Here is a 26,379-nt window from a genome sequence, read left to right as displayed (position 1 = left end):
TAGAATCAATACTGTGCATTGGTTCCAAGGCAGAAGGGTGGGAAGGGTTAGGCAATGGGGGTGAAGTGACTTGTCCAGGGTCACACAGCTAGGAAGTGTCTGAGGCCAGATTTGATCCCAGGACCTGCCATCTCTGGGTCTGACCCTCTATCCACTGAGCCACTCAGCTGCCCCAAAACAACTGATTATTGATGTCAACTAAATGAATTCCACTGAGCCCCCTTTTCTGCCAAAAGAGATAGGAGGAAATTATTAAGGAAGTCAGTACCTATATTAAGAAAATTGACCACAACCCTGACATAATAACTTTTTTTTTTAACCCTTGCCTTCCCTCTTAGAATCAATACTGTGTATTGTTTCCAAGGTAGAAGGGTGGTAAGGGCTAGGCAATGGGGATCAAGTGACTTGCCCAGGACAAGAAGTATCTGAGGCTAGATTTGAACCCAGGACCTCCCCTCACTAGGCCTGGCTCTCAATCCATGGAGCCACCCAGCTGCCCCCCTCCTAATGACTTGACTATTTCTTCAAATCAAATACACTCTCATAGAATGAAGAATTGCCACCACTAAAAGTATTCAAAAGAATATACCACTTCCTATAAAGATAATTCTCAGAGAGGAAGTCTGAAAAATGACTTGAATAATGTAATTTCCTAATATAAAAGAAAAATAATAATACTGTTATTAATTATATATAATAGATTATATATAATCAACATTATCATTATGTATATATTTCATATAAGTATATAAATATAATTATTATATTATAGGATATATCATATATCAAATATAGGTAATATATGAATATTAAAATAGGAGCACTCTGTTTTAGGCATGTCTGCCAAAAACAATTTTTATTTATTTTTCATTCTTTTAAATCCAAGTATTTCTAACTCAAAGAGAGATTTTCAAAATGGCAGATTCCCTCCATGCACTTGGATGTGTCTCTAACACAAGAGATTTGGAATAATATTTGTAAGAATCTTGAGCAAGGAAAATGTCACAATATGACTAAAAATATAGTTTAGCGCTAACATTCTTTTTCATCTCAGAATAAGTGTCACTTAATTGTTGGAGAATGCTCTTAAATGATATTCTCCTAGAACTGTGGTGGCAAACCTATGGTGCATGTGCCAGAGGGGGCCCTCAGAGCCCTCTCTATAGGTATACACGCCATCGCCCCAGCACAGAGTTTGTTGCTAGAAAGCCAGAGGGACACAGGCCGGGCTGTCCCCTCCCCCTGTCCACACACACCTGGGACATTTCTCACATCACCGCCCCTCTCAAAGGTCCACCATCACTGGCCTAGAACCCACATATTCCTTCTCCCCACCCCCAATGGCTACCCTTAAAGGCTCTTCCCTGGGTCACAGGGGATCTGTAGGCATCCAGAAGAATGCCTTTCCATCTATAACCTAATCCTTTCAGGAAATGGGGAAGAAAGAGGTTATTTATTGTCTTTAGGGGCTTCATAAATCTTATCTCTTTAAGGAAGGAGGGAAGAAAACAGTCTAGACTTGATTTAAATGACTTGTCTCAGATCACAGGAGGCTTTTCTGACTAGTGGCTAGATAGCAAAATGAATAGAGTATTGGGTTCTCCTCTTCCTGAGTTCAGATCTGAACTCAGATACTTACTAGCTTCGTGACCCTAGGTAAGTCACTTCACTTTGTTTACCTCAGTTTCCTCATCTACACAACGAAGCTGGAGAAGGAAATGGCAAAAAATTCCAGTATCTCTGCCAAAAATCCCCCGAATGGGATATAGACTCTAAAGGAACATCCTAGTGCAAACACCAACAACATGGAAATAGGTTCTGATCAAGGACACATGTAATACCCAGTGGAATTGCGCATTGGCTATGGGAAGGGTAGGGGGAGGGGAGGGAGGGAAAAATATGACTCTTGTAACCAAGGAATAATGTTCTAAATTGACTAAATAAAATTTAAAGAAAAACCCAAATGAGGTCATAAAGAATTTGATATGACCAAAAACAACTGAGTAACAACAGCCTGTAACCCCAGAACCAATAAGGTTCTTCTTCTTTTTTTAAATCCTAGACCTCCTGCTTGGTTTCAAGGCAAAAGAGTGGTAAGGGCTAGGCAATTGGGGTTAAGTGATGTGCCTGGGGTCACATAGCTAGGAAGTGTCTGAGGGCAGATTTGAACCCAGGACTCCAGACTTGGTGTTCTATCCATTGAGCTATGTAGCGTCCCTATCTCATTTCAAGTAACCACTTAATATATGCTTATTCATCAATCCCTGGCCAAAATCTTGTCTTCTCCAGGAAGCATTTCTCAACACCTCTTAATTCAAGTGTCTTCTCTCTTTTTTTTTCCTTTTTATTATGAGTATTGCTTGTTTGTACATCTTGTTTTGCTTATTGTTTCCCCTATTGGATTGTGAGTTCTTTAAGGGACAGGACTATCTTCTTTTTTCTTTTCTTTCTTCCTTTTTTTTTTTGGTATACCCAGCTCTTAGCAGTACCCTGCACAAAATAGGTGCTAATGCCTATTGACTGACTACTCATTCATAGAGGCAGCTATGTCATATAATAGATAGAGTACTGGCCCTTGAGTCGGAAGATCTGAATTCAAATCCAGCCTAAGATTTACTCTAGCTAGCTCTAGGTTCCTACTTAACTTCTATCGGCTCTAGTGTCTTGAAATGGTGATAACAGCACTTAGCTTCCAGAGTTGTTGTGAGGATCAACTAATATTTGTGATGGGTTTAACCTGGTGCCTTATGCATAGTAGGCACTTAATAATTATTCCTTTAGGGGGCATCTAGATGGCTCAGTGGGTTGAGAGCCAGGCATAGAGATGAGAGGTTCAAATCTGGCCTTGGACACTTCCTAGCTATGTAACCCTGGGCAAATCCCTTAACCCCCATTGCCTAGCCCTTACCGCTCTTCTGCCTTAGAACCAATACACAGTATTGATTCTAAGATGGAAGGTAAGGGGTTAAAAATTTATTCCTTTATTCATACTCCCTAAATTGTATACAGAACTGAGCACAACAATCCAGATCGGGTCCATCCAGGGAAATAGAGCTATCACTTCAACTCCTCTTTTGTCCTGGACCCTACACTTGTCTTAATGCAGGCCAAGATGGCACTGGTCTTCTTGGCTCTCATGTGACTCTGTTGACATGCACTGAATTTGGCAGAGTGGTATAGTCTCACTTCATTTATTAAAAAGATCCAGGGGGCAGCTGGGTAGCTCAGTGGATTGAGAGCCAGGCCTAGAGACAGGAAGTCCTGGGTCAAATCTGACCTCAGAAACTTTCTAGCTGGGTGACCCTGGGCAAGTCACTTGACCCCCATTGCCGAGCCCTTACCACTCTTCTGCCTGGGAACCAATACACAGTATTGATTCCAAGAGGGAAGGTAATGGATTAAAAAAACAAACAAACAAACAAACAAACAAAAATGATCCAGCTGTTCAATTCTGCTGAAGAACAAAGGGAAATACATTTACATAATGGCATATAGGGAGGGAGTACAAGAGAGATTTGACTGCCTATGGGGACCTATTTCCCAATCATGAGGGGCATTAGACTTTCTGGAGGTCATTAAAAATAGACGAAATTCTCTTCTGTCTGGGTCTTCTTACTAGGATGCAGAGGAATAGGCCCGAAGGACCAATGTTTCTCTGAGTGTGGTCTTTGTGAGTCTTCCAGGTGGTATTGCCAAAATGTGTGTGTTCCTTTAGAACTCTAAATGACTTTTCAGCTACAGGAAATGCCACTATCTTGCTAGCTAGCTGTGGAGAATTACATCTAAAAATTAAACTTGTTCAGGGTTGTTGCTACAATCTTAAAGATATTTGAACTTGCTTTTGGGGGAAAATCTACTTTAGGGAGAAATACTGATTTATCTGCAGTCAAAACTACAGGATACTCTTTGAATTTATTTCAATCCCTTTCTACTTCTTGGTAGCAAGGAAGGAGGAAGTGGAATTATATTTAGGCTGCTGAAAAAAGGATATGGGCCAATCACTGGGAACCTTATTTTGCCTGGCTGTTTTCAATTATAGTAGTTGAAACTGTGTATGATTTTCAGTTCTTTCATTATTGTGTAATTTTTTTAGGGGGACTTTAGGACATCTTAAATCCTAATGATTTTGCGCTAGTGGTTGGGTAGAAGGCAATTATTAACAATTCAGTGAGTACAATTTTCCTATCCATTATCAAGGGAGTGACTTGTAAACCTTTAAAGAGATGAGCTCCTTGGGCTTCCAGATCCTTATTCCATTTTTTCACTGAGCAATAAAACTTCATATTAGCTTGTAAACTTTCTCCCTTTTTGCTACTGCGTTTATCATGTAGGTCCCAAAGAGAAGTGACCTTGTGGTTTTCAGAGAGTCCACAGACATTCTAAGAAGAATCCTCCTGTTAGATCGGTAGTACTAGCATGGGCCCAAAAGCTGGGTCCTTTCTCTACTCTGCAGCTGTTTTTGAAAATGGATTCTTTCCAATTCTGAGGGACTTATGACAAAGAATGCTCTCCACCTCCAAAGAAAGACTTGTTGGAGTCAGAATGCAGATTAAAGCATGTGATTTTTCACTTATTTGGGTATATGTTTTGGGTTATATGATTATTCACTTACAAAAATGAATATGATAATGTTTTGTGTGATAATACTTGTATAATCCAGATTGAATTGCTTGCCAGCTCCAGGAGAGGGGAGGGGAGAAGGAAGGGATACAGTTTGGATCATATAACTTTGGGAAACTTATGTGGAAATTTGTTATTACATGTAATTGGTAAAACATAAATAAAACTTACACACAGTGAAAAGGGTTCTTTCTCCCATAAGAGGAGCATAGTGGTGAACAGAGGAGAGAATGTTCTTAAATCATCTCTCACCGAGAATCTAAAATAACTCTCCTAATTCCTTCAGCACAATATGACTGATTGAGCCTATGCTAGGCTAAAGTCAAGACACCACTGGGTTCATTCGCAGTTTACAGGACTTGGGGGTGGGGTGGCGGAGTGGGACACCTGTTAGCTCTGCTAGGATCATCATTAGTTTGTAAAATCCTTAAGGGCAGGGCTTTCCTTTTGCCTCTTTTCATATCTCCAGCACTTAGCATAACGCACATGGTAGGCACATTAGAAATATTTTTATTTTGACTTATTAGAAAACAGTATGAATTTAATCTGAAAGCTGGAAGAGTAGCAGGGAAGCCCAACTGGACTAGAGATTCAGGCCTTGGGTCTTTCGTGTCAGCTTCTTTGGGCCTCTAGAATCCTTTACCCCATACCTACTGTATAATGCTCCTCTCTACTAAAATTCCCTCCAAGTTCTGCTGGGCATTTACCCAAGAACCTAAACTCAAGGGGAGCCATTTTGGAGTTTCCAGTGGAGTGATGGAGAATCATGGTGTGCTGGATACATACCTAGTTCCAAGTGTCCAACGTTGGCACTTCTTGAAATTACTTTCTATTACTTTGTAAATATTTCCAATAGAGTTTGGAGGGCAGGAACTACTTTACTTTTGCCTTGGATCTCCAGTGGTTCACACATTGCATGGCACATCATAGGTTCTTAATAAATCTTTGTGGGATCATACCTACTTGGGTTCATGCTATATATTAGTAGAATGTAGGCATTTATTGTTTTTTAAACATATCTTCTAGCTGAGAAGTGATACTAGTATCAGTCCCAAGGTAGAAGAGTGTTGGGCAATAGTGACTTGCTCAGGATCACATGGCTAGGAAGTGTCTGAGAGCAGATTTGAACCTCCCATCTCCAGACCTAGCTCCACTGAGCCACCTAGCTACCCTAAATATAAAATTTTTTGAGGGCAAGGATTTTGTTTTTATCTTTGTATCCCTATGACCTAAAACAGTACTCAGAACACAGTAGGTATTTAATAAATGCTCACTGAATTATTTACTTATGTTCATGCCATATTTCCCACCAGTACATTGTAAGGTCTTTGAAGACAAGGACTATTCTGTGTTTGTTTTTTTATCTACAGTATCTATCTCAGGACCACACACATAAATAAGCTCTTAGTAAATGTTTGATTTGAATTAAGCTTTCAGCCTCCATAAATGGGGTAATGTTGCCAGTGCTCAGCAAAGTACCAAACCATTGCTCACCAACCCAATTTATATTTCTCTCCTGACTGTGCCCGTATCCTTCTCCCAATGAGGAGTTCCTTCCAGGGCCTCCATTTGGGCCAACTTTCCTTTCCTAATTGTCCTTTTGACTTTCTGGACTCCAACACCATGCCTCAACTGCTGTGTCATCCTGGTGCTTTCTTTGGTGCCTCTTTACCTTGGAACTTCTGCCTCTGTGATCTTTTCACCCTGGAACATCCTTCCTCCATGCTGGTCCCCTTTTCCCATTGGCGAATCCATTTTGGAGAAGGCCCCAAACCAGTCACCCTTTTTTTTTTTAAACACTTACTTTCTGCCTTAGTAAACAACTCTAAGAGAGTAGGGCAAGGGCTAGGCAAATGTGATTAAAGACTTGCCTAGGGTGACAGAGTTAGGAAGTGTCCAAGACCACATTTCAACCTAGTCTTCCCAACTCCAGAACTGGTGCTCTATCCATTATGTCACCTAGCTGCTTCAATAATCAATCTTCATATCCTTCTTAGCATGGTTTCTGTCATTCAGGACTTTGACATCATGCCCCAAGGTAGGCACTTTCCCCTCTACCCACTTCCTTTCCTGTGTTGTCATTCCCCATTAGAATTTAATTTCCCTGAGGGCAAGGCATATCATCTCTTTTTTTGTTTGTACAGTTATCCCTTCCACAACACAACTTTCCCCATCTTGATTTTGCTCTATCACAGGAAGGCATTTAATTAAGAAATTAAGTGGGAACTTTTGGGGAGTTTTGTGGAAGCTGCAGACTACACATGAAGGCCAGATGACACAGAAAAGTTTAGAAATTTAGAAATGCATACTTGGGCCAAAATTTAGAGCAAGGTACTCTAAATACCCCATAAAAGAAAAAGAAAAAATTCATACTTCTCTGTTATGAAGGGATCAAAAAATTTTATGAAGATTTTCCAGATAGTGAGGGGGGTATGGAAACTCCCCTAACCTCTGCAATGTGGAATGGATAACTGTATTTGTACCAAGGTTTAGTTCAGTGGTAAAGGTAAATTAAATGCTTGTTGCCTTGCCTTGTTGCGGATATAGAACTTTGAGGTTAACAAAGCACTTCACGTGTTATCTTTAGTCCTTAGTACTGTAATGCCTCTTCCAATAGGTGCGGTAGTCTGGGTGGTTGTTCCATGGTGGAGATTTGAGAGGCACATGGAATGTCCCATCTCCAAATTACCCTTCCTTCCTCCACGAACTTAGGGAGTTTTGATGAAGAAGAGCCCTATAAAACGGAGTGCTGTGGGAGGACTCTAGAGCCACCATCTAAAAGTCAGTGCCTGAGTTGTCTGCCTGATTCTTAAACTCCTTTTCCCCAAAGTATGTCCACACTTCCATATACTGATGGCTCAGAGGTCGCTTAGCCAACCAGGAATCACATCTTCCTCCACATACCTCAGCACCCAGTATCCCAGGGCTGCACACATCATGTTTGAGGTTGGATGGGAATCTGAAACAAACAACAGTGCTCGAAATTCATTCCCACATTCCTCACTCATAGGGATTAAGGTTTCAAGACCTTGCTAAAATGCTCACGTTACTTGAAAAAGGTAACACGTTAACTTATTATTAGCCACAGGAGATGAAAAAGCCAGTTACAAAGCAGGAGTGGGAATGAATAATAGCTAGGACTGAGAAGTTTATTTTTATTTATTTATTTAATTATAGAGTTCTTATTAAGTCAAAAAGTAAGGGTTTAAAAAATAATAAAATAAATCACAGCATCTTTTCCCTCTCACCTTTCATCAGCGGATAAATGGCCTTTAGAATTGGTTACAGTGACGAGACTGTTGAAGGTTTGCTATTTGCCACTCTCTTCATCTTTGCTATTCCCCTTATAATCTCCATGATTAGGTTCCTACTTTTACCTCCCTTCCTTCCTCTCCATAACTCTCTCCCGCAAGCCTCCCAAACCAGCCACAAATCCAAGAAAAGAAGCCCTGTTCAGTGTCAAAACCCAGGCCTGGGAGTTGGAACACCTCTTTTCTAGTCCTGGAGGTGCCCCTGGTTAGTTGTGTAATCGTGATCAAGACATAAGGTTCAGTTTCTTCAGCTACAACATAGGAATAATCCTCCCTGCCCTGTCTGGCTCATAGGGTTGTTGGATAGATGTTTAACAGAGTGATAGTTTAAAGGATAAAGGATCATCAGGCAGCAAGACTGAATTGGCCTACAGGGGCCATCCCATGAAGAGTGCTCAGAGTTGCCATTCCTGGTTCCAGTCTAGATCGTATGGGTGTTTGGGGGCCTGCTTCCAGCTATATGTGGCTCAGGACTAAAAAGCTTGCATTCTGAGAAGAGAAAAAGGCCCGAGATTGGCTAAAGCTCCACTAAACTGGGAGTTCCTTGAGATCACGGACTAATGTTTATTCCTCAGTGTTTAGTACAAGGCCTGGCACATAGTAGGTACTTAATGAATCTTGAGTGTGGAGCCAGAAGAGCTGATGATTTAAAGAATGCATGAAAGGGGGAGACTATCCCCTCAACCTCTCTGGCTGTGAATTGTATCAGGAACTGCTTCCCAAGAGGAGATCTGGGAAAGGAACAGCTTGTCCCATCCCTGACATCAATGTGGATGTGAGCCCTTGGCACCTAACTAAGCATATGTCCTGCTTAGGCCAGCCTGAGACTGGGTATAGGTTGCTTCTTTTGTGTTTGCTCTTTCCTGATCTTGGGAAAATGAGTATCTATCTTGAAATGAATGTGTCCAGGGGCAAACGCAACCTTATGGAGAAATCTAGAAGTCTTGGGTCTTATCGCATCAGAGCTGAAAGGCAGAAGGGAAAGAGTTCCCAGCAACTAATACATCACTTTTGGATGGTCCCTAACAAAAGGATTGGCACAAGTCTGACTCTTTCACCAGTAGAGAGGAGAATTTTGGACAGTGCAGAGATGAAGTAAACACAAAATGCCTAATTAGTAGTCCTGCAAATTGCCTCATGTTTGATAAGGCTTGAATTTCAATCTAGCAGATTGTAACCAGAGTTATAAATGATTAAATCTTGTTTTGTTTGTTTTTGTCAAACATGTGCATGTTAGTATCCGGTATCTAGAATTCTGTTTGTGTGAGGGAATAAATGACATATTCCATACCTGATTCATATTGTACCTTGAGTACTATTTAACTCCTTTTGGGGAAACCCTAGCTGTAAACTATAACCTAAGCTGTACATTAATTTGTCTCTTGAACAATAATAAGATATATATATATATATATACACATATATATATATATATATAAAATAATGATAAGATAAAGCAAGTAAGAACAAGGACGCTAATCACTCCTCTCAATAAAGTCCAGGCTCCCAAGATTGAAGCCACTGCCATGGTTCTTTCATGGGAGAGTAGCAGTGAAGGCTTCTCTCTTACAAGAGAATCAGATTTTAAGTTGAAGAGACCTAAGCTGTCATCTGCTCCAACCTCATCGTTTCCATGAAGAGGTGAAGTGACCTACACAAAGTTAATTTGGGTAATATTTGACAGGGTTGGTTGTGTGTCTCTAAGGTCAGACCTCTTTCCACTGAACCTAATTATTTCCCATTCTTCTTCTTCAAGATGACTTACCCTCTTGTCCTTTCCATCTGGTTAGGATCATAGAGGAATTTAAGAGAGCAGTACCTTCCGAAGGTGAACTAGAAGCAAGCATTCCACTTGGTACTGTACCCTCCAACTGATGTCCTCACTTGACCCACCAATAACTGCAATGAAACTGCCTTTTCTTCTGCTGGGGGGCTGGAGGGGAATGACCTCAAGCCATGATGATAGAAAGGCCCTGATAATTGCTGGGTCTGGAGAGGTGGCAGAGTAGAGCTAAGCACAGTGACGTGGTGGGCCCTGAAGGGAGGCTTGATGCCAACCTCTGCATGGTTCCCATTTTTCTACCCTAGATGTCTGGGGAAGAAGAAGGGGGTAATTCTTCAGTATATGAATGTGGAAGGCAAAGCCTGGTCCTCAGTGTGTGGTCCCAAGATACTTTCTCCTCATCCAGAGTGGAAAAAAAAATAGATACATTTTATTCTGAGTAGAAGTTTCCAAAAATATTCATCTGTGGTAGGAGCAAGGGGAGGAGGGACCAGGAATTCAGGAGTCACTGGCTTCCAAGGCAATTTAGACAGGAAACTAAACTTGGTAAGAAGGAATAGTTTCTTGGCTAGAAGAAAGGAAAGGCTGTTCAGGGCAGGGTCAGGATGAGTCCTTATCCCCTGGGGACACTAGGAGAACTGAGCCTTGGAAGGTGGTTAGCAGCAGCTCACCATCTGGTAGGCCACAAAGAAGTGGGATCAAAGGAGAAAATATGTGTAAAATGCTTTGAAAACTATAAAGAGCTGGGACAGTGTAAAAAGCACTAGACTGGGTGTCAAAGGACCTGAGTTCAAATCCTATCCCTGATGATTATTGCCTAATGTGCCTTTGGGCAAATCATCTCTGCTTCTTGGGTCTCAGTTTCCTCATTTGTAAAATATGGGAACTGATGAACTTTGAGGTCCCTTTTAGTTCTCTATCTAGGAGCCTGTGATTATAGTTTTTTGCCAACTCTCACCATAGTATTAGGACCGGATGGGGACTAGGTCTCTCCAGGGTCTTTTAATCTGCCTCTTCACCTTGGAGAGAAAAGTATTTGGATAGGCAGAAGGGTCAGTATATGAGAAGATGTTTCATCTATGGAAAGATGACTGCTGGGGAGGTGCAGGATGCAACAGTCTGAGAATTTCAGGTGGACTCATTCCTCATACACCTTGGGCAATCTCCTTTATTGTAAAGCCACTAATGATTTTCTAGCATTTTTATAGCAAGCTAGAATCCCAAGGGATGGAGGAAGGAGATGTTGGCCATAGAGCCATGATGATGAACCTATGGCACATGTACCAAAAAGGGCACTCAGAGGCCTCTCTATGGGCGCATGCACTATCACCCAGCAGAGTTCCTTACTAGAAAGTCAGAGGGACTTAGGGAGGAGCTATTTCCCCCCTCCCCCATGTGCCTGAGGACCTTCCTCATTTGCCCCACTCCTCTGCCCAGTAGCCAATGGGAGTGCTTCCTCCCTTCCCTGTCTGGGCTAAGGGGGGGAGGGGTTTGGGGAACAGGGTGTGGCACTCTGTCTCTAAAAGGTTTGCCATCACTGCCCTAGAAGGATCACCAGCCATCTAGGCTAACCTCTTTATTTTACAGATGAGGAAATTAAGGCCCCTAGAAACCAAGTGACTTGCACAAGGTCACGGGGAAATAAGTGGCAGGGCTGAGACTGAACCCACATCCTCTGATTTCAAATCTGTCCAGCTTTGTTTGGCCATGGAATCCATTATCAATTTGGGCTCTCTTAGGGAATGTGCTCTGAGTGGAGGACTAATAAAGGGGAAACCGAGGGGTACCCCAGGGGAAGGGGCTCACATGTTGGATCTCTCATCTGATGGAATGATAGGCAAAGAAAGGACGCTGGCCTTGTTTCTGAATGTGCTGTCATCAGGAGTAGGTCTGGGAGCAGACTGGTTTCCAGGCAAGGAAGATGATGGCAAGTTCTGGGGAGATTTTGAAGTCGGTCTCCCATGTGAAGCAATCTGCTTGAGGGGCTGGGTTGTCATGCTGGTTCTGGAGGGTATGGCTGTAACAGAACAGATTTCCCCAGACCCTGAGATCCTGCCTTACTCCAAAGCATTTTCCCATATATTTTCTCACCTGATCATCAGGATATACCTGTGACACTGGTGGAACACACTATCATCTTGCCTTAATCAAGAAAGAAACTAAGGGCTGGAAAAAATGGCTAACTTCTCCAAGGAGACGTGATTAGCTGCAGTTATTGGATGGAGATCTATAATTAGAATTCGTGACCTTTGGGCTCATGTGCTTTGCCCTGAGATTCTGGGAAGTAATGTTTAGGCTCAAGCAGTTGAGTGGGAAGTAACAGCCAGGTAAAGCTAGTCCTGGCTAAGTTTTAAAGATGGATGTCATCCTTCCTGACATCACAGGAAGATGGTACCAAAGACAGGAGAGGCTGAGGATTTCTGGACTTTTTGTTGTTAAATGAACCACAGGTAAATTGGTAATAATAATAATAATAATAATACTTATATAGCACTTTAAGTTTACAAAGCATTCTTCACTGCGGAATATGCATTTCAAGCACTTGAGCCCCTTTACCTAGTATTTAATATAACTACATACCGAGTATGTAGAGTACCTTGTGTGAATCTCATAGTGACTCTGTAAGAAATATACTATTATTATTCCTAGTTTACAGGTGAGAAAACTGAGGCTGAGAAGCTGTTAAATGCTCTTAAGCTCACACAGCTACAAAATGTCTGAAGCAGGATTCAGACCTAGTACTTTTGGATTCCAAGTCCAGAGCCCTCCATACCCTAGCACCTAGCTGCACACAGGATAGGGAAATAGGAACAGGACCTTTGATTTCACTGGTACAGGAGAACTTCCTGTTGAGGAAACTAGCAATTCAGGTCAAATCTTCTCTGGCCTAGGGCAGTATCAAACACAGTCCTACCACAGAGGTCCAAGTGGCCCAACTAGATTAAATTGTAATTGGGAAACAGCAAACAAAATAAACAAAAGTACAGTAAAACAGATAACATTAACGTGTGGTTTTCTAAGTCACTATGGCTCCTGCAGGGATCTTATGGATGGTGTAATGGCCTCAGTTTCCATATAGGTTTGACAACACTGGCTTAGATCACTGAACGTCTAAGTGATTTGTCTGGGGCTAGGGTCAGTGAGTGTATGTGTCCGAGGTAGGACCTGAGCCCAGACTTCTTGACTCTTGGGTCAATTCTCTACTATACTAACACTGGCTTTCACTGTCGTACTTCAGACGTGTCTTTATGACCCTCATTTGGTGTTTTCTTGACAAAGACACTAGAATGGTTTGCCATTTCCTTCTTCAGCTCATTTTACAGATGAAGAAACTGAGGGAAGGAGGGTGAAGTGACTTGCTCAGGTTCACACAGCTAGTGTCTGAGGCGAGAGTTGGACTCAAAAGGTAAGTCTTGCTCATTCCAGGCTGGCGCTCTATTCACTGAGCTACCTGGCTGCCCTGCCACCTCTCGTTACATATAAAACATAAATTCAGCATCACTCTTTGCTGTGGAATCTGCATTTTAAGCACTTCATCCTGCCTCTAGGTTTGTGCTCCTCTTCCAGCCTCTGCTTAGGTTTACGCACAGATGAAGGGGAGAACCCTTACTTTGGACTTCCAGTGGGACAGGTGAGATTCTTTAGAATGTCTAGAACAAGGAGAATGGCTCTCCTGGGGAGAATGAGGCAGGGAACCTGGGACTTATCACTTTCTGATCTTCAGTTATGCCCGCCCCCACCCCCCAGAAGGGACCAGATTCAGGGAGCCATTCTCTGCCCCAGCCCAAGTGGGATAGAAGGCACTTCCTCTTCTCTGGAGAGAAGGTTGAGCAAAGCCTCCTTTAGTAGGAAGAGAATAACAGAAGCTAAACATGCATGGGAAGTCCTCTGATTGGGGTCTGAGAAGAACTGATGAGGGCAGAGATTCACTGGAGGGAGGGATAGGTGAAGACTCACCGGGCATGTTGTAGTGTCCTCGCTCATATCCACTGCGAGGTGATGGGGGCCTTGGGACCTTTAACCCTAAGGGGAGAGAGCAGTGAAAGAAGGGCTGAATATGAGAGTTTGATGAGATTATTCTCAGAGATGTCTCCCAGAGTCCCACCAGATTCCCCTCCCACCCTCAGGGTGTGGTCTATGCCAACATTGGACAAATTGGACAAATGATTTGCTGTTTCCTTCTTTAGTTCATTTTCATAGATAAGGAAACTGAGGTGAACAGGGTTAAAGGACTTGCCCAGAGTCACACAGCTAGTAAATGTTTGAGGCAAGATTTGAATATGGATATCTGACTTTAGGTTTTTTGCTCTATTCATGGTACCAACTAAAAGCTAACATTTATTTGGTTCTTTAGAGCATCTTGGCTTACTGAAAAAAAAAAAGCCCATTTTACAGATGAAGACACTAAAGTTGACAGAAGTTAAATGACTTGCTGGGAGTCACACAGATTGGCCCTGAAGTCCAAGTCCAACACTATTTAATATGGGCCTCCTAGCTGCCCTCAGAGGGGAGGAACATATTTTCTTCTTTGTATTTGTGTTCCTGATGCCTAGGATGAATGAACTTAATAAATGTTTGTTGAATTAAGCTGAATTACCTGAGAAAAAGTCAGAAACCATCCTCAAATACCATTTCCACTTGGGAAACTTAAGGATTTCCTGACAGCCTTTCTTTTTTTCCCCCTCTTCAACTTTCCCTTCAGGAGAGAAAGGAAGAAAGGACCCAGCCATGCCCTGGACCTTTGCCTGCTTGCTCTCCTGTCAGAGCTCTGGGATAGTGGGGTACGACCACACCTCCCATTCCTTCCCATGTGTGCTATTGTTTTGAGTCAGAGGTCTCCTACCAAAGTCACGTACCTGCTGCCCATCTTTGCTCAGTTCACTCTCCCCATCTAGCGGTATCTTTCCCACTGCCCTCAGTTTATCCAAATCCAACTGTTCTTCCCAGGCTAATTCAACTCCTACCTCTTCCTTCAAGGCTTCCTCGGCCTGCAGGAATGTGGCCCTTTCCCAGTGTTCTTTATCTTTGATTTGAGTAACCAACCACAGAATCACAGATTTAGAACTGGAAGGCATTCTGGAGGTTATTTCGTCTAATCCCCCACCTTGTTCCAGAGGAGGAAAGTGACCCTCAGAGAGGTTCAGTAATTTGCCCAAGGCCACCCAGGTAATGATGAAGGTCTCTCTAAATCTGGTGCACTTTATACTACTGTGATGCCTCCATGACAAATTCTGTTGTATGTGTATCTTGTCTTCTCTCCCCATCTGAACTGTAAGCTTCTAGAGGTACAGGGACCATAGCTCCTTCTTTGTACCAGGCTAAGGACCACCAGGAGACTCGGGGATTAGAGGAATCCACCAACGAATCTGAGTTTTGGATTGAGTCGGGATGTTGGTGATCACCTCCTCCCCAATCGAGATGGAGCACTATCATCAAGGGTCACTATTAATGGAGCAAATCTCAGCTGCCATCAGAGTAACATAACTTTTAAAATCTGTCCTCCATGGATGTTCCTTCAACAATATATGACAAAAGATCATTGGTCCAGTTTTAAGTTTCAATAGCTTAAACTGCATCAAGACTTTTAACGTGCCCTGTCAATGTACCCTAGAAGGGTGGAGTATATAGAGGAAAAGAGTGTCTCAAATCTCTACACTCATAGGATCATAGATTTAATGCTGGAAAGAACCCTGGAGACCATCTACTCCATCCCCTTCATTTTATAGATGAGGAGCCCAGTCAAGTCAAATGGCTTGCTGAAATACAAGTGGTGGACCATTTGGCCTGAAAAGTCCCCTCCAGCTCTAAATCTTACAATCCTAAGTGTCAAAGGCTGCATTTGAACCCAGGGCCTCCAATTCTGAACCCAGTGCTCTATCTGCTATACCATACTACCTATCAGTCAACCTTAATGTACTCTTTCTGGACTCAAGTCCCTGGCATGGAGGGAAGGATCTCTCATTCTGAAAAGTGTTGGCACCTGGTACTGTATTCAAGGTATCTGCATCATTCTACAAATATAATGCTTTAAGGACTTCAGAGCTCTTCACAGCTTATTTGACCAACAGAGTCACTCCATTTCACAAGTGAGAAAAACAAAGGCTGAGAGAAATTAAGAGAGTTGCCTATGATCATACAGTTAGTAAACTTTAGATATGGGGCTTTGAACCCAGATCTCTCCTGGGTTAAAATCAGTGTTCTTTCTATGATAGTATGCTATCTTATTTTTTACATTTGTATTAGTGTCTTCTATATTCATATCATCTTTATTTGTTCATATGTGCCTCTCCAGTAAATAATTCCTTCTAACAAAGAAGAAAAAAGGAGAAAAATCAGTTCTGCACAACTAACCAACACATTCTGTTTGATAGAGTTTGATAGTACATGCAGTGTTTTACACCCACAATCTCCCACCTCGCCAAAGAAGATAGAGAGATGCACTTCTTGTACTCATCTGTGGGGCCAAGTTTGGTCATTAAAATGACCCAAATTTTGCTTCTTTGATAACGCAGCACTGATCAGGGAGTTCTAGTTAGACAAACCTAGGCCAAGTCACCTCCTTATTGCAGATACCAGAGTTAGTCAGTCTGTTTTGGGCTGGGAGCCCTAAAAGTACATTGGTGAAAAGGAAGGTGAGGTTCTCAGGGAGTGGTAGGTCTGGGCCCTAAGTCTCTACTCAAACCTGTTACAAGACATACCTGTCACATCCTTCTCAGGATTAATGGGACGTAGAGCACCATAAGAGCCCATTCTGCCTTTGTACATGACCCCATCGACTCCTTGAATGTTCACTTCAGCCTGGGGAGACAGAGACAGCCCCAACCCCAACCCCTGGGTCACTCCTTTCAGAGGAAAAAGGAAGGGATTCCCTTCTGTCCTCCTTTTGCCTTTGAAGGCTACTCAACTTTTCCTTTCCTGAGAGACAGTCCTCTAAATTCCAATTTATTTCCTCCCCTACAACCCAAGGTCCTAGTTCCTTCACAGCCTCCAGAGTGGAGCCTTCTCCCCATCTCCCCAGTAAAATCAAGGATGAGTCTAAGCCCAGGCTTGAGGAGAGAATTCAACTCACACCCCAAACCCACCCCATGTTGCCAAACACAAATCCCCCCATCTGGAATTTGATGGATCAGAAACTGGCTATGCTCACATTCCCAGGGGTTAACGGGGATGGATTCCCGTATGGGTAGAAAGTAGTGAGGTTTGGTGGTGGCTTCCCATTGGTCTTCCTCAAGCTGTTGTCATCCAAATGTGGCTGGCCCTCTGTGGACATGATGGTTTGTTCAGGGGGGTTTGTTGTTTCCTTATTTGGTTCAAGTTGTTGCATCTGCTCCCTGGGAAAAGACAGCTGACGTGAGGAGCAGACCAAACTCCTTCCCAGCTCAGACTGAGCCTCAGGAGTCCACGTTGGGTCCTGACACTTCAGGTAACCTGGCATGGGAAGGGCTGGTGGAACCATGGAGCTTAGTATCACTCAAGCTGGTGGTTTAGGATGTGAAAGGAAATGACTAGACTGGACCTACAAAAGCCTTTGGGAGAGAAGTCATTTGCTTGAAAAGTTTGGTCTTCTTCAGGCTGCAGCTCTCAGTCTTTGACGCCATCTTCATCCGGGCTGCTGTAGGGAAGGATGCCTTTTGGTGGTGATGGTGATAGAGGTGAGGGGGGGAGGTATTGTTGGGGTGTGTCTCATGCTCCCTGCTTTGGGCTTTCTTTCCTTTTTTTTTAATCCACCGTGACAAATTAATTAAAAAAAAAAAGCACTGGACTTAGAAATCACAAGATGTGGGTCTGAGTTCTGGTTCTGACACTTACTAGCTGGGTGACTGTGGATGAGTCACTTAACCTCAGTTTTCTCATCTGCAAAATAGAGATAATAATTCTTGCACTACCTACCTGACAGTAGTTGGAAGGAGAGTCGTTTTTTGCCAACTGTAAAGAGCTATGTAAATGAGTGATTATATCATCATAATTTTTATATTATTACACAGAGATTGGTAGAAGAAAAATTGGGGTCCCACAAGGCAGGAAAGGAGGAAGGGATATAGAGTGGCAAGAAATCACAGGGTTTAGATGGTTTTAGTATCTTTTCTAGTTGGGAATCAGGAAAGGATTAGTGGGCTCAGTTGGTTAAGTAAACTGCTGCTGAGGTTGTAGTTTTAGTCTTTAGGGGGAAAAGTTAGTCCTGTAGAGTGGAGGAAACACATGTTCTGTGGTTACATGCTATGTCTCCATCCCTGATTCTCTTTTTCACAAAGCTGCCTCACACTCGAATATGCTTGGTCACAATGGGGACCAGGCAACAGAGTTCAAACTGTTTCAAGCACAAGTCCACTACTGTTCAATGTTTTTTAAACTCTTACCTTTTGTCTCAGTATTGATTCTAAGACAGAAAAGACTCAAGGACTAGGCAACTGGGTTAAGTCATATAGCTAGGAAGTGTCTGAGGCCAGATTTGAAACTCGGTCCTCCCAACTCCACGCCTGGCTCTCTATCCACTGTGCCACCTCGCTGCCCTCCGTCCAATTTTTTAAAAGGATGAATTCAGCACCTATTGTATACAGAATGCTATGCTAGATGCTTGGGGGAGAAACATAACTTAGATGAGACATGATTTCTGCCTTCATGAAGCTTAAAATCTAGGAGAGGAATGTGACTGGGCAGCTCCGTGGCACATTGGATAGAGTGCTGGGCTTGGAGTCAGGAAGACCTTGATTCAAATGTTGCCTCAGACATTTACTAACAGTGTGATCCTGGGCAAATTGCTTAATCTGGTGTGACTTACTTTCCTCATCAGTAAAATGAACTGGAGAAGGAAATGGCAAACCATTATAATATTCCTGCCAAGAAAACCTCAAATAGGGCCATGAAGACTAAGACATGATTGAAGGAACCAAACAACAAACAACAACAGGAGTATGAGACCAAGAGATATCCAGAATATACAATAACTTATGCTGAATGTATTAGGTCCAAACAAAACAGTATATGTTGATGAACAAGTTTTGGTATATGAATGTGATGGAATAATACTATACTCTAAGAAATGAGGAAGGAGAGGGTTTCAGAGAAACCTGGGAAAACTTGTGTGAACCAATGCAGAATGAAGGGAGCAGAACCAGAATAATTTCTACAGTAATAGTAATTCTGTAAAGATAACTAGCTATGTAGGAGCTTCGATCAATGCAATGGCCAGCCATGATTCTAGAGGACCCGTGATGGAACGTGTTATCCACTTCCTGATAGAGAGGAGAGAGTCCCAAAGTGCAGATTAAGTCTTTTTTTTTTTTTTGGAGATTAAAAATGTGGGAATTTGTTTTGCTTCACTATATCCTTTTGTAACAAGTGGGTTGGTTTTTCTTACTTTCTTAATGGTGGGGGGAGGCAGAAGGGAGAGAAGGTAGATTATCACTGAAAGAAATAAAATTTAACTTAAAAAAGAGCTTTGGGGAGGAAGCACTAAACAAGCAATAAAGAAGTCAGGGAGGGCTTCCCAAAGAAGGTAGAATTTGAGTTGTACTCTCAAGGTTCGGCTGGTATTCAACAAGCAAAAAACTGGAGGGAAGACATTCTAGGCATCTGGCATAGAATGAACAAAAACAGAGTGGGAAAGTGCAGAATATTTATGAGACAGACAGGAGGTTTCAGTTTACTCAGGACAAAGTGTGTGAAGAACAGCAAGATGAAATAAGACTAGAAAGGTAGTTTGCTGCCAGATGGTTGAGAGCCCTGAATACCAAGCAAAATTTGCTTTATGGGGAATAGGAGGTCCCTTAAATTTTTTGAGCAGGGAAGGAAAATGAGAGCGAGAGAGTACTTCAGAATGAAGGAATTGTGTGTGTGAAGTCAGAGATTCTGACACCGAAGCATGGCCCTGCAATTTACTATCAGTGTGAATTGGCAAGTCACTTAACATCTCTCAGGTACATTTCTTCATCTGTCCAATGAGGGATTTGGACAAGGTGGCTTCTAACTTCCCTTCCATCTTTAGGTCTATAATTCTAATGAGTATCTGAGCTAAGAGGGTAGCAGTAGGAAGAAAGAGAAAGGGACATTTATAAGTGGAGACCTGAGGGAGAAGGAAGCATTAAAGGGAACACCAAAGCTCAAAATATGAGACTAATGAATGGTGGTTTAACTGGCCGAAATAGTGAAGTCAGAGAAGGAGGCTTAGGTTGAAAAATAGTCATAATTTCATTTTTGGACGTTTTGAATCTAAATGGAACTACCTTGTTGGCAGTTGTAGGTGGTGTGAGTATGGAGCATAATAGAAAAGGGCTGAAGATAGAAATTTGGGACATTTTGTGTGAATGAGAGTTCCAAGGAAGAAAGTACTGAGAAGGAAAAAAGTCAAGGACAGAATCTTGGGAAATACTCTATTTGAAGGGTGAAGGAAAGGCTGAGGAGCCAGCAAATGACAGCACTCACTATAGGGTGAAAAGGGCATTGGAACTGGAGCAAGAGGACCTCCGTTCAAATCTCATCTTAGCCATTTATAACCTGTGTGACTTTAGGCAAGTCAATTGATTTCTTTGGGTCTCAGTTTTCTCATCTGTAAAATGAGGGAGTTGAAGAATATGAGCTCTAATGTCCCTTCTAGTTCTAAACTTATGATCCTAAGGGGACAGAAGAGTGCTTCGAAGTGTAGGAGGAGCTCAGCAAAGAGATGATAGGACAGGACATTCATTTTCAGACCCAGCTACGGTGTAAATTTGTTTTGCTCGACTATACTTGTCTGTTGCCAGGGAGGGCTTCTACTTGTGGGGAATGAATAAGGGGATAGTTTTGAAGGGAATAGTGTTTGTAATACTGCAAAGGAAAGAAGAGTGCCAAACAAATATTTTTTAAAAATATATAGAAAAGAAGGTCAGACAAGGAGGACAGCATTGGTATTACTGTGTTCAATTTACTACTTTAAGAAAACCAAGCGGTACATAATAGGGATTCATGGTTGCATATCTCTATTTAGTGTTCTTTGCATATGGAAGTGTTTGTGCTTGTTAAGTTTATAATAACAATTCTTAAAATGGTAGGAGGAAGAACCAGGAAAGCGAGGTGTTGCCAGAGCTAAGGGAGGAGGGAACAGACGGTAGGAGGGAGGTGACTGACAAAGTGAAATGCTATAAAGAGGTCAAGGAGGATGAAACTGTAAATAGAAATTTGGTGTTTGGGTAGCTCATGTTGACCTTCCAGAGGCCAGCCTTGTTAGAGTGGTAGGAGTGGAAACCAGAGTGCGTAGGGTTTGGCATGTTGAAACAAGTCAAAGTATGTTTCTTTTCTGAGACAGAAAGCCCAGTGTTATTGTTATCAAACTATGTCCCAGCAAACTATGTCAGACTCTCTCCACCCGACTGGTGAAAATTCCCATCAGTGGTGCCAGAACACTGCATGGGACTTTTGGGTCCTCTGTGATCTGGGACTCTTGCAACACTGCCGGGTGGAGATGGGGTTGGAGACAGGAGTCCGTGTTCAGGACCCGCTGTTCCCTCGTGCCTTTCCCAGCTCTGCCCACCTTATTACTAGAAAAGCGTAGGCTTCTGTGCAATTTGTGGGGTACATACCTTTTGGGACAGTCCAACCCCGAGTCCCAGTGCTTGACTGTGACTCTATTGGGATGGTCTTCCCCATAAGTACTGTAGACTGCAATTAGGTATCCAGGATGCTTCCAGGGGTGACCATTAGAGGGGGAGAGTAAGGCCGAGGACCCAACAAGTCCTTTTCTTGCTCTGGAAGTCTGAGGAAGGGTAAGGTGTGGGTCCCCGGGCCCCATGACCACTCACTTTAATTTCAGCCGTTGTAGGTATTCAAAAGTGTTGGCGCTGGCGGGCCGCAGACGGGAGATCATGTTTGCTCTCCGAATAGTAATCATTTGTCTGTTAAAGAGCAGGAGAGAGAAATAAATGGGAATTCTTAGCAAAATACCGTATTATGGGACAGAGATGGGAATGGGGAGAAATCTAGCTGAGAACCCATCTTCTCAATGAAGTTTTCATAGATTAGAAAGGAGGAAGTAATACAGTCCTAATCAGGGCTGAGGAGATTTTTATTCTTCTCTCCAACTTGACACATCCATTTGATGAGTAGCCAAAAGTCCTTCTGATAGCTTTCCCCAAATGAGATCCCCCTAAGCTATGAGGGCAAGGAGTCTTTTTTCTTTCTTTCTTTCTATTTTTCTATCTTTTAGGTTTATCCCATAGCACCTAAGATCACTCAGGAGGTAGAGCTCTCACAAGAAGCAAGAGACCAGAAGTAGAAAGACTTAGATCTGGTGGCAGCTAGGTGACTTGGGACAGAAGAATCCTACTGCTGGGGGGGTCCTGAGTTCAAATTTGACCTCAGACCCATCCAAGCTGTGTGCTCTTAGACAAGTCACTTAACCCCCTCTGCCTAGGCCTTATGCTCTTCTGCCTTGGAACTTAGTATGGATTGTAAGGCAGAAGGTAAGGGTTTTAAGAAAAACAAAAAGAAAGGCCTGTCTGGTTCTAGCTCTGTCACTAATTAAATGAGCTGGGTGACCCTGGGGCAATTCATAACTTCTCTGGCACGGGGTCCCTCAGTTCCTCAGATGATCAACTCTGTTGGGCTTAACTCAGAGCACCGAACGAGAATCAAGTTATTTGGAAATAAAAAGGGCCCCATGAAAGCGAGGTATTATTATGAATAATGTGTTTTGAAGAGATGTTGGGTAGTCAGTGGAGAGAAAACGCTGTGAGATGGTGCCCCCTGGTGGGACGGGACTTATAAAAATGTGATTTCCAGGCTAACTGGGCCAAAGAGCACGGTTGAGCTTGACATCTCTTGACAATGTTTCTGGAGGTCTGAAGGGGGTGCAGTAACCCAGGGACCAAGGGGAGAGGGTCTGGCCAATACTGGTACAAAGCAGAGGAAGCACAGGTTTCTTTTCATAGACCAAAAAAAGTGTCATTTGACGCCTATTTAATTTCCTCTTGGATATTCTGGATTGGAAAATATTCTCACAGAACCTCTATTCGTGTTACATGGAACATCAGGGCTTTAGGGAACACAGCTGGGAATACTGAGTTGGAGCAAACCCAGGAGACGGTACTCACGGGCACGTCATCATCGTCACAGGCCGGTCACAAGAGATGCACTTCACCCGCTCAAAGAGTTGCCTGAAATGGACCCCCCCAAGTCCGGCAAGTCGTCATCTATTTCTCAAACACTGAGCAACAGGGGCTTAGACTGTAGAGTTGGAGGAGTGGTTGATGTCATTCTGCTGGCCCCCCCTCAGGGCTGGCTATACGGTAGGTGGGGGAGGAACATACAGACCCCAAGAACCCACAGTGGGGTTCAGGTGGGATCTGAAGGCCTACAGGAATCTGATACCCTTAATATTGCCCTCTGGCTCCTGTGTGTTAAGGGCCTGGGACAAGGCACCAAACCTACTTTTCCTTGAGTTTCAGGGCCAGTCTGACAAAGTAGTGTAGGAAAAGCTAACTTCATGGGGCTAATGGGTTAAGTAAATTAATTTCTTCCTCTCCTCTCCTCCCTTTTTTCCCTTTTCTCCTAGTCAGTCAGTCAGTCAATAAACATTTATCAAGCACTTACTATATATTAGGGACTGTATAAAGGGCTGAGGATAGAATGAAAAGCAAAAAAATGGTCCCTGCCTTTAAGAAAGTCACACTTGAATGGGGAAGACCATATGCCAATAAGCTATACATAAAGGATAAATTGGGACTAATCAACAGAGGGAAGACACTGGAACTAAGAGGGATTGGAAAAGATTCCCATAGAAGATGGGATTTTCGTTGGAACTCAAAGTCGAGAGGAAAAGATGAGGAGGGAGAAAGTTCCAAGCAAAAGTGACAGACACTGAAAATGCCCAGTAAAAATAGTAATAATAGTTATGGGTTCAAGTGGTCACAAATAGAAATGGGTTCAAGTGGTCACAATTAAATGTATACATAACCCAGTGGAATTGCTTGTCAACTCTGGGAGGGGGGAGGGATGAGGGGAGAGAGAAAACATGAATCTTGTAACCATGAAAAAAAGAAAAAAGAAAGAAAATGCCCAGTGAAGTAGAGAGCTGGAGTGTTTTGTTCAAGGAACATCAAGGAAACAGTACATGGAGGTTTTAACCAGGGCTTTCTGGAGACAAGATGCTTCATCCTGAGGAGTGACCCTAGTGACTAGAATCTGCAGGCAGAGGTAAAACGGGGAGGCAAAGGGACTACGCAGATGGCTAAGGGTTCTTCCTACCTTGCCAGTGACCCTTCCTGGTCCCTCCGCTCCAGGGTGCTCAGCGTCTTCTTCTATGGCTTCCCTCTGGCCCTCCCTCCCTCTTCAAACCTACTTTGGGGAAGAACTCAAGGTCTGGGGGAACTGGGACCCTTTTCCCCAAAGAGCCACTTGGTGACCTAGAAGAGCATGGAGTTGGAGGGGGGCCAGGGTACTCTGGGAGCTCACTTCCTAAAGCCAGCAGCGCCGTCTCCATCAAAGTGAGCACTCTCACTCAGGTGCTTTTTGATAACTTTCCAGATTTGCTTCATCTGTTTCTTCATGGGATCAAGGTCCATGTGGCCCAGCTGTGAGAGGATAAAGGCAGGAGCAGAGATTTGTTTGGTCTTGATGGAACTAAGAAATATATTTTCTAAACCCTTACCTTCCATCTTAGAATCCATACAAAGTATCGGTTCCAAGGCAGAAGAGTGATAAAGGCTAGGCAACTGAGGGTAAGTGACTTGCTTAAGGTCACACAGCTGGGAAGTGTCTGAGGCCAGATTTGAACCCAGGACTTCCCATCTCTAGGCCTGGACTTTATCCACTGAGTTACCTGGCTTCCCCCAAAAGGAGGATTTTTAAAAAGTGGCTGGTTAAAATAAAAATTTAAAAAAATTTTAATGGTGGGGCATGGGGGTGGTGGTGGCATTCCAGGCAAAGGAAATGCCACAAGCAAAGGCAAAAAGTCAGGTATGTGGGGCTTAGTCTTAGTTGGGTTGGGCAGGAAGTAAAATAAGACAAGGGTGCAAGAATACATTGGAGTCAGATTGTGGAGGGCCTTTGATGTTTCTCCCTTGGCCTAATCAATCCAGTGCTCAGTGAACACTTGAAATAATCTGAACTCTTCCCTGTTTAATGCTCAGCCCTGGACTCGTTTCCTATCTGTAGCTTGGTGTTGTTAAAGCTAGAAATGTTCCCACTAAATTCTCTACCCCTTCCTTTGAGTAACTAAGTAACAGCAGCCTGGTGTCCCTGCCAGACATAACAGATGGGGCTCGCCTGCGACATACCACAGCTGAGCAGGTACAGACGGCGACAAAACAAGGCCGCTTCCCCTCTCATCCGCATGCCAGCCCGGCACAACGCTCACTGGCCGGCCTCCTCAGGGTCCTCAGGGAGGCAGTGGAATGAGGGCACCAGGCAGGCTCTGGCTGGCACTAGTGCACAGGACAACCTCCTGCCCAGCCTTTCTCTCCCAGAGCTGTTCAGGGATGCCTCCTCCAGCCCATCTGTGCCTGGGACTTGGCACTTGTGGATCAGTGCAGAGGGTTCATGATTCAACCCATCAACAAACATTTTTTAAGCATTTCTTGAGGGTCAGGAACCTCAATAAACAGTGGGGGTACCCATGTTAAAATCCCTCTTAAGTGCATTTTGCCCTTTTGAGGATTGAATACACATACACACCAAGTAAAGTGGGCATGCTGAGCCTGGCGGCAGGAAGACCCGAGTACAAATCCAGCCTCAAACCCTAATTGTCTGTTTTTAATTAAGTTGTGTTTTTGTGGTGGTTGTTCACTTGTTGTGGTTGTGTCCGATTCTTTGTGACCCTGTTTAGGGTTTTTCTTGGCAGATACTAGAGTGGTTTGCTATTTCCTTCTTCAGCTCATTTTTACAGATGTGGAAACCAAGGCAAACAGGATTAAGTGACTTGTCCAGGGTCATACAGTAAGCGCCTGAGGTCATATTTGAACTCAGGTCTTCCTGACCTCAAGATTAATGCTCTATCCACAGCTGCCCTTTATTTGTTGTGTGACCCTGAGCAAGTCATTTAACCTATTTTGGATTCAATTTCCTTATCTGTAAAATGGGAATAATAATTAGCACCTATCTCCTAAGGTTGTCAAATCGGGTAGAAACTGTAAAGGGCTAAGCACAGTTATTATGTGTACATAAATACTTCTAATTCTTGCTTTTATTTCATAATATATTTCAGCCTGATTGGATTCATTCTTCCTTTTCTCCTCACCTCCTATAAGGGAAGAAAGGATATAAACCCTCCAATTAGGGACTCCAATACCCTTCCTAGGAATTCTTTCTATTTTGTGAACGCCTGGAGATAAAGAGCAAGTTTAGCCCAAAAGGCTCACTGGTGTAGTATGTCATGCCTCTGGACCAGGCATTAATTTGGTGTGTGGCCCAAGCATGCATTAAATGCCCTTTATCTGCTAGGGCGGATGTGAGGCGCTAAGGAGGACATAAAGACAAATAGTGGCTGGCCCTTGAGGAAATCGAGGGGATGGAACCTTTGTTTGCCTGGTCATTTCCCCTTCCACCCAGTACCCCCTCCAGGAGCTTACACCCCACTGGGGAACAACGGAGTCCTGGGGAAGTCCATGCCGGATCATCTGAAGGGGGAAGTAGGTGCTCCGCCAGTTATGAAGGAAAAACCACTTTCCCAATGAAAAGCTGCATCAGGGAAATCTC

The 26,379-nt window shown here is 43.2% G+C and overlaps 1 protein-coding gene across 2 annotated transcripts in view; it reads right to left on the bottom strand.

Annotated features, from left to right (window-relative positions):
- Positions 1–10,122: 10,122 nt before the first annotated feature.
- C7H16orf96 (chromosome 7 C16orf96 homolog) overlaps positions 10,123–26,379 on the bottom strand; it is a 90,768-nt gene continuing 74,511 nt past the window's right edge. The window contains exons 11-18 of one of the 2 annotated variants that reach the window (XM_056806105.1): positions 24,139–24,257; positions 22,779–22,841; positions 21,489–21,581; positions 16,862–17,045; positions 16,413–16,512; positions 13,672–13,737; positions 11,521–11,731; positions 10,123–10,282 (exon numbers count right to left, since the gene is read on the bottom strand). In XM_056806105.1, coding sequence (XP_056662083.1) covers positions 10,252–10,282; positions 11,521–11,731; positions 13,672–13,737; positions 16,413–16,512; positions 16,862–17,045; positions 21,489–21,581; positions 22,779–22,841; positions 24,139–24,257 — 867 coding nt within the window. In that variant the 3' untranslated portion in view covers positions 10,123–10,251. Of the gene's footprint in view, positions 10,283–11,520; positions 11,732–13,671; positions 13,738–16,412; positions 16,513–16,861; positions 17,046–17,234; positions 21,582–22,778; positions 22,842–24,138; positions 24,258–26,379 lie in introns of those variants that run through there. The other variant, XR_008913612.1, reaches the window with a different exon arrangement.

Source organism: Monodelphis domestica, chromosome 7 (genome assembly GCF_027887165.1).
Source record: "Monodelphis domestica isolate mMonDom1 chromosome 7, mMonDom1.pri, whole genome shotgun sequence".
In the NCBI taxonomy this organism is placed as follows: domain Eukaryota; kingdom Metazoa; phylum Chordata; class Mammalia; order Didelphimorphia; family Didelphidae; genus Monodelphis; species Monodelphis domestica.
The sequence above is the reverse complement of the archived record's forward strand: the minus strand, read 5'-3'. Positions and strand labels throughout refer to the sequence as shown.